General features: G+C 42.6%; 1 protein-coding gene across 1 annotated transcript in view; it reads left to right on the top strand.

Moving 5' to 3' along the window:
• ANGPT1 (angiopoietin 1) overlaps positions 1-10624 on the top strand; it is a 435569-nt gene extending 424945 nt beyond the window's left edge. The window contains exon 9 of the mRNA XM_069731774.1: positions 9384-10624. Within this exon, the coding sequence (XP_069587875.1) occupies positions 9384-9544 (161 nt within the window). The 3' untranslated portion in view covers positions 9545-10624. The remainder of the gene's footprint in view (positions 1-9383) is intronic.
• Positions 10625-14556: the final 3932 nt, after the last annotated feature.

The raw sequence follows: 14556 nt of genomic DNA, 5'->3' as shown, positions 1-14556 counted from the left end.
GTATGTTTTCCTGGGTCGTCTTTGTTCAAGTCTAATGTTTTTCTTCCCGTCCCCTCTTCTTCTAGTTTAACGCCCTCCTGATGAGTGTAGCGAGTCTTCTGGCAAATGTGTGTTTCCCAGGTTTGTTGAGGTGTAGTCCGTCTCTGGCGAGGAGTCCATCATACCAGTAATTCACACCGTGGTCCAGGAATCCAAATCCTTGTTGTCTGCACCATCGTCTTAGCCAGTTGTTTGCATCAAGGATCCTGTTCCATCTCCTGGTGCCATGCCCGTCTACTGGAAGGATAGAAGAAAAAACTACCTGTGCATCCAGTTCCTTTACTTTCTTCCCCAACTCTTCAAAGTCCTTGCAGATTGTCGGTAGGTCCTTCCTTGCCGTGTCATTGGTGCCAACATGTATCAGAAGAAATGGGTGGACGTCCTTGGAGCTGAAGAGCTTTGGTATCCTATCGGTCACATCCTTGATCATCGCACCTGGAAGGCAGCATACTTCTCTTGCAGTTATGTCCGGTCTGCAGATGGCTGCTTCGGTGCCTCTCAGTAGTGAGTCTCCCACCACCACCACTCTTCGTTGCTTCTTGGCTGTACTTTTTGCTGTCACTTGTTGCTGTGTGCCCTTTTCTTTTTTGCTTGCTGGTATTGCTTCATTCTTAGGTGTGCCATCTTCATCCTCTACAAAGATTTGATATCGGTTCTTCAGTTGTGTGGTTGGTGATTTCTCCATGGTCTTCTTGCTTCTTTTGGTCACATGCTTCCACTCATCTGCTTTTGGAGGTTCTCTGACACTTTTTGCACCTTCTGTGACCAGTAGAGATGCTTCTGTTCTGTCTAGAAAGTCTTCATTCTCTTTGATGAGTTTCAAAGTTGCTATTCTTTCTTCCAGACCCCGCACCTTTTCTTCTAAAAGGGCCACCAGTCTACACTTCTGACAAGTGAAATTGGATTCTTCTTCTGGTCGATCTGTGAACATGTAGCACATGCTGCAGCTCACCATGTAGGTTGTCACATCTGCCATGTTGCTCCTAGATCCTGCTGACTTGCTGTGTGTTTTCCTTCTTGTGTAATCTACTCAGCCAAGCTCTCTTGCAATAATGTCCTACAGGCAAAAATTTGCGCGCCGTAAGGCGCGCGGTTTGGTGATGCTTTCGAAGCAGCTGGTCCCGGCTGTACCCAACGATCTTCTAGCTTAGGGAGACTTCGCTTCTCCCAGAAGGCACCTGGAATATGCAAATTAGCCTCCTGAAGCTTGAATCCCTGGTTTGGTGATGCTTTCGAAGCAGCTGGTCCCGGCTGTACCCAACGATCTTCTAGCTTAGGGAGACTTCGCTTCTCCCAGAAGGCACCTGGAATATGCAAATTAGCCTCCTGAAGCTTGAATCCCTGGTTTGGTGATGCTTTCGAAGCAGCTGGTCCCGGCTGTACCCAACGATCTTCTAGCTTAGGGAGACTTCGCTTCTCCCAGAAGGCACCTGGAATATGCAAATTAGCCTCCTGAAGCTTGAATCCCTGGTTTGGTGATGCTTTCGAAGCAGCTGGTCCCGGCTGTACCCAACGATCTTCTAGCTTAGGGAGACTTCGCTTCTCCCAGAAGGCACCTGGAATATGCAAATTAGCCTCCTGAAGCTTGAATCCCTGGTTTGGTGATGCTTTCGAAGCAGCTGGTCCCGGCTGTACCCAACGATCTTCTAGCTTAGGGAGACTTCGCTTCTCCCAGAAGGCACCTGGAATATGCAAATTAGCCTCCTGAAGCTTGAATCCCTGGTTTGGTGATGCTTTCGAAGCAGCTGGTCCCGGCTGTACCCAACGATCTTCTAGCTTAGGGAGACTTCGCTTCTCCCAGAAGGCACCTGGAATATGCAAATTAGCCTCCTGAAGCTTGAATCCCTGGTTCTGATTTGATATCAGAATTTTAAAAGAAATAATAGTGGTAGGAAGAGAGGGGTGAATGAGATCGAGTAGAATTGAATTCTACCAAAATCTGCCCTTGCACAAATATGGATTTGTTGCATTTTGCCTATGCGAGGTTTAGGGAAAATAGTGGCCATAAAGGACCATCAAAAGGCTAAAAAAATCCTTATTCTTAATGTGCAGACAGACGACAATTACATTGCAGTTCTCGGACTAACCTGCAGTTCTCCTGACCCGAGTGTTAGAGCACGTACTTCTATGCAGCTATCACACTCGGGTCCAGAGAGCCGCCCACCAGTCCGTACATTGCGATGCAATCGTTGTCTGTGTTATATGGCCGTGTGACTGCACCCTCATACTCACTATACCGCTCTCTCCAGCTCCTCTGCTACTCACCACCACCTCTGCACTCCTTGCGGCATTTTCAGACTCCCCACCTTTATAAGCCTCTCACACGCAGCCAGTTCTGCACATGAACGCCTACGATCACTGCACAAGTCATGATGTCATGACGCTGTGAACTTCCACATGCTTATGTAGAACCCTCCAGAGGGAGTGGCAGGGAAACAGAAGATGGAGTGAGGTCTAAGCAGGTGACGGTGAGGAGCGGACGGGCCGGAGAGATGGGCAGTGACATGAATTTAAGGATTTTTTACATCTTTTAAATACCACATTTAGTATGCTCTAGGGTCTAGAGAGACCCCATAATAAGGAACCTTACATTTTCAGAGCATAACTCCTCCTCTAAACAAATTGTGTGCTGGGAGGATTCACATGTCTGCAGTCCGATGGTGGACTTCAGCCTCAAACTGGACAAGTACTTTAAGCTGCTGCCGGAGGTGGTTGCCAGTGCCTTATACCCATATCCCTATTAAGAACACATGCACGCTCTTCTGAGCCAAGTGTGCATGTGTATGAATGAATAGCTGTTTGACAGGTATTTTGTATGTCTGAACTAATGAGGAGAAAGGCTGCTGGTGACTTTCCGCTTTTTGGACAGACGGAGATTAATGGCCATCAGATACCATTCGCACCACTTGTTCTTCTGCAAATGCCAAAAAAAAACCTTCACAACTTTTACAATATGTTTTAATCCCTTTGGAGACAGGCCTGGCTCTGATAGACATGACATGAAGGCGCTCAGAAATCTGTAAGCCAAAAAAATATCCAACATCTATCTATATCGGCTTAATCTCATAAATATGTTCACTATGAGAAGCTGTAAACTGATGTCTTCACAGCTCGGAAGGATTAAGCTTTCTTTTTCTTGCTGGCGGTCCAATCGCCATTATTGTGCAATCGAGACATAATGAATTAGAAGAAAACAAAAAGATGCCAAATAATGTGATACAATTCTTTCTCCAAGGATTTCACTGTGAAGTGTTACCTTAGAAGATGGAATCCAAACCGGATTATCCAGGAGATCCGTGCCGACATGTCCAAATGATATTTCCCTAACACATTGGGTACTGCTCGCATACAGTGCACACATAAATTAATTTCCACAGCAGACAGCCATTTGTCATTGCCAAGAAAATAAATTATATTCTGTCAATTTAGATGAATTAGATTGGAATAAAATTCCACATGAAAGAGTAGAGACTGGGAGCCTGGATCATGGGGTTTGAATGAGGTCCCTTTGGATTTAGTAGAAACATTGTAACGTTTTTTTCATCAGGACACTCATTTTTTACCATTGGTATTAATCTAAATTTGAAAGTTCAGGAAGCAAAGGAAAAAGTTAGAAACATTGTAAAACATAAAACATATTTTTACTTTCTTATTTTTGCCCAGAATCGGCCTGAAAAAGCACCCTGTAAAATTAATTTAATGCACAGTAAAGTCAAGATGAGACTGTGGTGCAAATGTTCTGTCTTAGGCTACTTTCACATTAGCGTCGTACTCGGCCCGTCGCAGTCTGTTGGGCCGACGTACCGACGCATACTGTGGAAGCGCCGCACAACGGGGGCAGCGGATGCATTTTTCCAACGCATCCACTGCCACATTGTGAGTTGCGGGGAGGTGGGGTCGGAGGAGCTTAAAAAAGCGTTGCAAGCAACGTTTTTTTGTTTGGATGGTCCACCACAACACGACGTAACCGTCGCACGACGGTTGCGACGTGTGGCAATGCGCCACAATGCGTCGCTAATGTTAGTCTATGGTGAAAAAACGCATCATGCAGACAACTTTGCAGGATGCGTTTTTTACCCAAAACGACGCATTGCGACGTATCCCAAACGATGCTAGTGTGAAAGTAGCCTTATGTTCCTACTTTTAACTGCTTTAGGGTTTGGAAACCGTGAAGTGATTAAAAGCAGTGACATGCTCATTCAGTATAAAATAAAAGATGCCATCGGCAGAGACGGTCGCAGCGCAGGGCCCGTTTCTTTTTCTGCTGTGTTGATATCTGCTTATGATTGGTCAGCATCTCCCTGTATGATGCTGACCAATCAGAAGCAGATATCAACACAGCAGAAAAAGAAACGGGCCCTCACCATAACTTAAAACAGGTTTCACACTGTGAGATGTATGACAGAGAGTTTTGTTCCCCTGGTGTAACCTCCTGCATAATTAGAAAGTGCTGTGAGTAGAAAACAGATAACGCAAACATTTCAGAAAAGGCGCCTGTGTTGGTAGGAGAAGCACAGCTGAGTTTAGAAGTGGAAAAAATTGTGGAAAAACTCAGCAACCACAAAAAAATATTTTTTTACATATAAAACATCACATTTATTTAGATATGGCGAAAAACAAAAAAATGAAGATAGTATAAAATAACATGGTGGATACCAGGTCTACGCGTTACGAGCCTTAGTCTTGACTTAGAGCCTGTATAATGGCTCTCACTGTGGTTCGCTGTTGTCAGAAAGCTTTAGAAATGCATTTACAACATTTTCCAGACTGATAGATAGCAATTACTTTGTTTCTTATTTGTTCCAGAATTTCTTTTGGATTGCTGCATAATATCTAGCTTTTGAGGATCTTTTGGTCTACTACACTTTGTCAGATAGCTCATATTTAAGTTATGTCTTCAATGACAACTGTTGTGGCAGTAATCAGGCCTGCATGTAGCTAGGGGGTTTGAATTCAGCTTCCAAAAGATGTGATAAACCACAGTTAATTTATATTTTAAGGCGGGGGGGGGGGGAGGGAATCACTTTTTCACACGGGACCCTGTAGATTTGGATTTCTTTTTCCCTTAATAATAAAGAACTTCATTTTAAAAAAAACGTTTTGTAATAACTCGTGTAATCTGTGTTTAATTTTTAAATTTATTTGGTGATCTGAAACATTAAAACACTTTTTCACACGACTGTATATATACGACTGTACATACACTGTATATACAGTCCTGTGAAAAAGTGTTAAATGTCATAGGTAGTTGTGGTATACCTTTCATGTCAATAACAGGTCTCTCTCATCTTTTTACTTGTGAGAACTTGCACAATTGGTGGCTGACTAAATACTTTTTTCCCCCTCTGTATGTATGTATACAGTATGTATATATATATATATATATATATATACATATACATAGATACATATTACATTCTGCCGCCACTATTACATTATGTGTCTAGTTCAACATGATACATATATGCTAGCCACCTTGGGGAGAGACCCAAGTTGGGCTAAATGTAGCGGGACGAAAGAGACCGAAAAGCCCTCTACTTAAAGGAAATACATAGTGGATGCTTTCCTGAAACGGAAAGTACTTGCAAGCAGCATAATACAAAGAATAGCAGGTTTACCCAGAATCCTTTGCAGTAGGCGGAGCTATGCAAATCATCTCTTTCCACCCCGGTCTAATCCACAGCGCTTGGAACCGCCAAGCGTGCAATGCTGCGGATTAGTTTCTAAATTTACACAGCCAACCAATTCCTACCTGTGGACACGTGTTTCGGGCTTTAGGCCCTCATCAGCACAGGGCTGGAATTGGTTGGCTGTATGGAGTGGGGCTCGGTGAGCAAGCGATACATATATGCTAGCCACCTTGGGGAGAGACCCAAGTTGGGCTAAATGTAGCGGGACGAAAGAGACCGAAAAGCCCTCTACTTAAAGGAAATACATAGTGGATGCTTTCCTGAAACGGAAAGTACTTGCAAGCAGCATAATACAAAGAATAGCAGGTTTACCCAGAATCCTTTGCAGTAGGCGGAGCTATGCAAATCATCTCTTTCCACCCCGGTCTAATCCACAGCGCTTGGAACCGCCAAGCGTGCAATGCTGCGGATTAGTTTCTAAATTTACACAGCCAACCAATTCCTACCTGTGGACACGTGTTTCGGGCTTTAGGCCCTCATCAGCACAGGGCTGGAATTGGTTGGCTGTATGGAGTGGGGCTCGGTGAGCAAGCGATACATATATGCTAGCCACCTTGGGGAGAGACCCAAGTTGGGCTAAATGTAGCGGGACGAAAGAGACCGAAAAGCCCTCTACTTAAAGGAAATACATAGTGGATGCTTTCCTGAAACGGAAAGTACTTGCAAGCAGCATAATACAAAGAATAGCAGGTTTACCCAGAATCCTTTGCAGTAGGCGGAGCTATGCAAATCATCTCTTTCCACCCCGGTCTAATCCACAGCGCTTGGAACCGCCAAGCGTGCAATGCTGCGGATTAGTTTCTAAATTTACACAGCCAACCAATTCCTACCTGTGGACACGTGTTTCGGGCTTTAGGCCCTCATCAGCACAGGGCTGGAATTGGTTGGCTGTATGGAGTGGGGCTCGGTGAGCAAGCGATACATATATGCTAGCCACCTTGGGGAGAGACCCAAGTTGGGCTAAATGTAGCGGGACGAAAGAGACCGAAAAGCCCTCTACTTAAAGGAGAGCCAGCCAACCAATTCCAGCCCTGTGCTGATGAGGGCCTAAAGCCCGAAACACGTGTCCACAGGTAGGAATTGGTTGGCTGTGTAAATTTAGAAACTAATCCGCAGCATTGCACGCTTGGCGGTTCCAAGCGCTGTGGATTAGACCGGGGTGGAAAGAGATGATTTGCATAGCTCCGCCTACTGCAAAGGATTCTGGGTAAACCTGCTATTCTTTGTATTATGCTGCTTGCAAGTACTTTCCGTTTCAGGAAAGCATCCACTATGTATTTCCTTTAAGTAGAGGGCTTTTCGGTCTCTTTCGTCCCGCTACATTTAGCCCAACTTGGGTCTCTCCCCAAGGTGGCTAGCATATATGTATCGCTTGCTCACCGAGCCCCACTCCATACAGCCAACCAATTCCAGCCCTGTGCTGATGAGGGCCTAAAGCCCGAAACACGTGTCCACAGGTAGGAATTGGTTGGCTGTGTAAATTTAGAAACTAATCCGCAGCATTGCACGCTTGGCGGTTCCAAGCGCTGTGGATTAGACCGGGGTGGAAAGAGATGATTTGCATAGCTCCGCCTACTGCAAAGGATTCTGGGTAAACCTGCTATTCTTTGTATTATGCTGCTTGCAAGTACTTTCCGTTTCAGGAAAGCATCCACTATGTATTTCCTTTAAGTAGAGGGCTTTTCGGTCTCTTTCGTCCCGCTACATTTAGCCCAACTTGGGTCTCTCCCCAAGGTGGCTAGCATATATGTATCGCTTGCTCACCGAGCCCCACTCCATACAGCCAACCAATTCCAGCCCTGTGCTGATGAGGGCCTAAAGCCCGAAACACGTGTCCACAGGTAGGAATTGGTTGGCTGTGTAAATTTAGAAACTAATCCGCAGCATTGCACGCTTGGCGGTTCCAAGCGCTGTGGATTAGACCGGGGTGGAAAGAGATGATTTGCATAGCTCCGCCTACTGCAAAGGATTCTGGGTAAACCTGCTATTCTTTGTATTATGCTGCTTGCAAGTACTTTCCGTTTCAGGAAAGCATCCACTATGCATTTCCTTTAAGTAGAGGGCTTTTCGGTCTCTTTCGTCCCGCTACATTTAGCCCAACTTGGGTCTCTCCCCAAGGTGGCTAGCATATATGTATCGCTTGCTCACCGAGCCCCACTCCATACAGCCAACCAATTCCAGCCCTGTGCTGATGAGGGCCTAAAGCCCGAAACACGTGTCCACAGGTAGGAATTGGTTGGCTGTGTAAATTTAGAAACTAATCCGCAGCATTGCACGCTTGGCGGTTCCAAGCGCTGTGGATTAGACCGGGGTGGAAAGAGATGATTTGCATAGCTCCGCCTACTGCAAAGGATTCTGGGTAAACCTGCTATTCTTTGTATTATGCTGCTTGCAAGTACTTTCCGTTTCAGGAAAGCATCCACTATGTAGTTCAACATGAAAAATTCTGGGGATTGTGAACTCAGCATAATTGTGGATCAAGATAAAAGTAATAATTTCAAGGATATTGTCACCTTGTGTAACATTTATTTTAGCTAAAATTAATTTTTTCAATCAGTCTTCATTGCGTAATCCCCCATTTGGCTTTTTTTTTTTCACTGCACATGTCAGAAGCAGAATGGGCTCATTGAGAACCAATAAGGCTACGTTCACATTTGCGTTGTTGGGCGCAGCATCGGCGACGCAACCAAGAACGCATGTACACAACGCAGCGTTTTGCGATGCATGCGTTGTCATAAGATCGTACAGAGCAGGAATTTCGGCGCAGGGAAAACGCTACAAGTAGCGTCCTCTGCGCCCTGTCTATGCGTCAATATGACGCATGCGTCGTAAAACGCAATACAATGCATACCGACGCATGTCCATGCGCCCCCCATGTTAAAGATAGGGGCGCATCACACATGCGTCGGTATGCGTCAACGACGCTGCTCCCAACACCGCAAATGTGAACGTAGCCTAAGTCTCACTGGTTCTAACGGGATAGTTGGTAGCTTGTTTCTGTCTTTCAGAGCTGCTTTCAGCTTCTTTATGTTCATCTCCACTTTGATGTGGTTTGTGATCACTGATCATTTGGGAGGAGCTCAGAAGAAGACAGCTACAAACTCTCCTGTCAGTATAAACTCACGGATGAATTTTCAGGTAATTCATTCAGTGACCAGTGATATTTAGTGCTATCAATATTGAAGCTAAAAAATAAAGTGAACAGCAAAATTGGTAATGAAACCCAATCACATAAATTACTTTTAGCCCCAAATGCATGCATTTAAGTAAAAATATACCTTTGAAGGTGTCCATATCCTTTAACTAAAGTTGAGAAAATAAATTGGAGTGGAATTGAATTCTATTCGGATTTTCTAAAAGGCCTCATTCCTCAAAAATGATAATTTTTTTGTGATTAATTTCCGGGTGAATTCCACCACTGGACAACATTTTTCTGCATTGTATGAATTGGTCCTCGTCGAATCTTCTTCTGATTCCCACCAAAAGTGATGAAAGCCCCATGCCTCTCAATGACTTCTGCACAAATCAAAATTTCTTGGGAATAAAACAAGCAAATTTGAATTTCGCGTAATCCGCTCATCTCTACCTTTTGAGTTTTGCACATTTAAGACTATAATGCATTGACTTATGTGATAATGTTGTCTCTTTACTTAGGTTGGTGGTTTGATGCCTGTGGACCTTCCAATCTTAATGGAATGTATTACACCGCTGGTCAAAATCATGGGAAATTGAATGGCATAAAGTGGCATTATTTCAAAGGTCCAAGTTACTCATTACGCTCAACAACGATGATGATTCGACCATCAGACTTCTAAATTCAGAAGGGCAGAAGACTGACATACAGATACGGGAAGTTTTTCTTTTCAGTTAAATTTCTGAAGTCAGATGTGGCCTTCAGTATATCCACAGCTTGGAGCGGTTTAGTATGGATTGCCGATCCCATGTTATAAGCAGGACTTCAGTACTGGAGATGCTGGGATTTCAGCAAACGACTCAACATTTGGTTGATCCAATAAGGACGTGTTCTTCATGATCATCATCACCATTTTCATTGATTTATCCAAGAAATTGGCATAAGCAAACATGTATTAAGTATATTGCATGGACAATAAGTTTTACAGACGATTTGATCGATATAAAGACTCAACTATCCCGATAATCAAAAAGATGTGGGGTAAAAAAATGTACATAAGAAAATTCTGGATTTTTCTATGGATTTTTACAGTAAAGCATCGCAATTTTCAGAAATTTTTACTGTGCACCTACCATTTAATTTTAACCTAAAATGTGTCACAAAGGTGATATTGAACAAATGAGCAATGAAGCAAGAAAAATCGGAAACCTCAAAGGTTTATCTTTAGCCATTTGTTAAATCACAGATAAAACAATGTGATCTCAAAACGTATCTTCTCCTACTCTTGGTGTAGGACATATATGTTTTAAGGGAAACTGCACCATATTGCAACTTTAACCTCTATTTACTAAAAACAGTCAAGACATCCTACTATTTCTATAGTTTACATGTATTTTTTTTTCATCACAAAATTTAGTTACACAATTTTTTTAGCACAAATAATTCTCATTACACAAAGCAGCAGTATTATGCTACCGATGAAGATTATACAGAAAGTGGTACGCAAAGTAAATTCTATGTAAAGACATGTTTTATCCATTAGTGGTTTCATAGCTTTGTTTGCTATTGTTATTTCTTAGTATCCTTGTATGAAGTATGGGTGTATGATGTATTTTATGAATATTATAGGTACAGATACATAAAAAATGTGACATTCAAAACCAGCATTTTCTGGAAGTATACATCTTCTAAAGTAACCATGTATTCTGAAGGGTTTTTATTTTCAAAATTTTCACAATAAATTAAGAAATGTTTTTGTTATAAAGATGTTTTGATTTTTTAAGACACTTCTTATTACCTTTAATATACAGTACTCCTTACTTATGTATAATATGTAGCAGATTGCAAAATAAATCCATTTAGCTCTAAACAGTGTAAAGGCCACTAAAAAGGATAAAGGTAGGGATGAGCGTATCTATTGGTAATGAATCAAATTTGTCACATATTTTTCCAATAGATCAGATTCACTAGTATCTGAATTTTTCATGGTTTGATTTGTAGAAATCCAACAAATTTACTGGATTATTTTGAGAGCCAGGAAGAAAGTTAAAAAAACAATACAAAATTCCATCAGCTGTCTTGCTGCTGTAGCTCCCAGCACAGTCTTGTGATTTTCCCTAAGGATCTTTTTGGGCTTTGTAGTCTTTAATAGAGATGACCAGATAATGCACCATTCGAATTTGCCTGTTGCTCAAAATTCAGACCACACAGGAGCTATTCTCTCCAAATTTAATATCCCTTATAGGGATGTGCAAACCCGAACAGTAAAGTTCATAGTCCATACTGAACACTTATTTTCCATGCATGGACCCCAAACACAGACTTCTCACTGAAATCCATGCTACTGTTCAGGTTTGGCAGCTGTTATCTATGTGACACCTCTAGAAACACCGCCTCTGAATGGCGGTTACCGCCGGTCAGAGCGCTGCGGTTCCCATGCTGTCATACAGATGACATTGTGTGAGCCAGCAGCTGTGACCGGTGGTAAAAAGGTTACTGGCAGTCACTGGCATTTGCTGATGAGAACACTACTCTCATCATCATACGCCTGGTCTTGTTGACAGCAGTGGGAGCAGACTTATGTTAATGAGTAGTGATGAGCGAGTATACTCGTTACTCGGGTTTTCCCGAGCACGCTCGGGTGATCTCCGAGTATTTGTAAGTGTTCATAGATTTAGTTTTTGTCACCTCAGCTGAATGATTTACGGCCACTAGCCCGGCTGAGTACATGTGGGGGTTGCCTGGTTGCTAGGGAATCCCCACATGTAATCAGGCCGTGTAGCAGCCGTAAAACATTCAGCTGAGGTGACGAAAACTAAATCTCCGAGCACTTACAAATACTGGGAGATCACCCGAGCGTGTTCGGGAAAATCCGAGCAACAAGTATACTCGCTCATGAGAGTAATCATCAGCCGCCGCCTGTGCATTAAATAAATAAATAAAAATAGCATGGGACCTCTCTATTTTTTTAACTAGCCAGGTAAAGCTGACAGCTGCTGGCTGCATCCCACAGCTGTCTGCTTTATATTAGCTGGTAATCAAAAATAGAGGGGTCCCACGTCATTTTCTTTAAATTATTTAAATAAATATTAAAAACGGCATGTAGTATGCTCCATTTTAGACCATCAGCCAAGCTAAGGCAGATAGCTGGAGGCTGATATTTTCAGACTGGGAAGGGGACATGGGCATTGGCAGCCTAAAAATAGCAGTTGGAAGAGCCCCAGAAAAGGCACATCTATTAGATGAACCAATCCTGGTGCTTTGCACAGCTCTTCCCACTTAATCAGGTGCGGTGGCAAGTTGGATAATATTAGCCCCATTACCCTCATTACTGACAGCTGACATCAAGCCCAGGGGGTAGTAACAGAAAGGCATTTATAAGATGCCCCCATGGAAGTGGCCATGGATATTAGCCCTCCCCAGCCTAAAACTAGCAACCAGCAGCCTCCACTGAAAAGGCACATTTATTAGATATGCCAATTCTAACACTTTGCCCAGCTGTTCCCACTTGCCCAGGTGTGGTGGTAAGTTGGGTAATATTACCACCATTATAACCCCGTAGTGAAAATTAAGTAAAGACACACAGAAAAAAGTCCTTTAATTCCTTCCTAGTCTGAAAATACCAGCTCCCAGCTGTCTGCTTTAGCTTGGCTAGTTGCTCATAATGGTAGGGACTACACACAGTTTTTTAAAATATTTATTTAAACAATTGTCAAAAATAGAAGGGTCCCAAGCTGTTTTTTTTAACCAGCCAATATAGAACTGACAGCTGGTGCTGCATCCTGCAGCTGTCTGCTTTACCTGCGCTGGTTAGCAAAAAATCTAGGGGCCCCACACAATTTTTTAGTTTTATTTATTTATTGCACAGGTTCTGGCTGAAGAATGCAATTATCATTGTATGCCTGCTCTTGCTAACCTTCTTACTGCTGGTCACAGCTGCTAACTCACATGCTGTCATCTGTATGACAGCGTGCGAACCATAGCACTCTGACCAGCGGTAACGTACTTACCGCTGATCAAAGCAAGTGTTTTCTCGAGCTGTCACACAGATGACAGCGTGGGAAATGCCAGGTGTTCGGGCCCCCCATTCATTTAAGTGGGGTCTGCATTCGGGTTTGAGTTCAGGTACCGTTCTGGTACCCGAACCAAACTTTTTTTTAAATGTTCGGCTGGACCCGAACATCCATGGGTCCGCCCATCACTAATCCCTTATTATGCTTTGTGGTCTTTACAGTTCCTAGAGCATAATAAATGTAAGATGCTAAAAATGAAAAAATCTCCCCTCATTCCTCATTTCTCCAGCCCTTCCACTCATCACCATCAACCATCGGGTCTTCACAACATCTTCTGATAGCTAATGCTCAAATTTCAAAGCAGCTCACCCCAGGCTTGGATTTCTGCCTCCAATGAGACTCAGAGAGTTCTGCGCAAATTCATAGAGTCATGATGTCACGATATGCACAGTGGCCTTACATGTATAAAATCGACTTTGGCTTCATTCGAGCTGGAAGCTCTGGTTCACCGTGAGAGGCTTGCGCGGGGTTGAGCATGAGCATGAGTTAAGTTAAGAATGAATGGAGGGGTCAGAGAAGTGAGCATAAGGATCTTTTTTAGTTTCTATTTTGATAGCCTTTTATGGTTCAGAAAAATTGCAGCCAGCGGCCACCATTGTACTAGATTTGCTTGGAAGTGAATTACAAAAAATCCACATATAGGTGAATACAGATTTTTGTAAATTTCAAGAAGAATTCCTGTCCACTTAAACATGGGGGAATTCTTCAAAATGGTGCACGCAGTTTATGAATTTGGTGCAAATTAATAAAAAAATGCTCTTTATTTTTCATATTTTTTTTGCGACTTCTAAGCGCCAAAAGTCATAAATCCTTTAATAGGTAACATGTTTGTTTATAAATGTAAGATATTAAAAACTCCACCAAAAATCTTACTCCAGCTAGGGACTGGAGTGAGATGTGCCAAAAAGTCACTTGTTAAAAAAAAAAAAATCGCATTTCATGAAACTGTAACATACAAATAACCAAAGTTATTTGAAAGTTTAAAAACAATTAAAAAGGAAAGACAACTTAAAAAAGTGGAGCAAAACGTATAGAGAATAAGACGCAAATACTAATGCCACTAACATAGAACAAATTCTTCCAGAAAACTGGAGAAAAAACAATGAGTAGTTTGGAATATAAGTGTTGTCTCATTTGGGGAGGTAACCGCCTTCTTCATATATATTAGGTACTTCTATATTGATGTTGGGATTTTGTTGTGTTAAATGTGAACTCTATGTAAGTTTTCGTTCCCTTCCTGGGTCAGTTTTTGCTTGTATTGTAATTGGAGAAACTGTTAACAACTGTGCATTGCAGAGTTTTGTTTTTTTATTTAGGATGGCTAGTATATTATCCAGCGGGTCGGATGTATGCTAACAAGAGGAATGAATGATCCCTACAGAAACCAATATTCCTAGGCTATATTCTATGCATAGTATGTATAATGTATAACGGTGTATATGTGTGCAAAATGACACTAAAAGCACTACTCTGGGGTGTTTCTTTTTAATTTCACCACTGCAGTGGTATCATTAATGTCTGTTACCTGCCCCTAGTAAAATATCTCCCGCCACTGTCTTCTGCTCTTGCCAATGCCTCTCCGGTCCTGTTCCACCATCTTGTGACCACAGCTTCTGACTGA

Source organism: Ranitomeya imitator, chromosome 6 (assembly GCF_032444005.1).
Source record: "Ranitomeya imitator isolate aRanImi1 chromosome 6, aRanImi1.pri, whole genome shotgun sequence".
Taxonomy (NCBI): domain Eukaryota; kingdom Metazoa; phylum Chordata; class Amphibia; order Anura; family Dendrobatidae; genus Ranitomeya; species Ranitomeya imitator.
The sequence above is the reverse complement of the archived record's forward strand: the minus strand, read 5'-3'. Positions and strand labels throughout refer to the sequence as shown.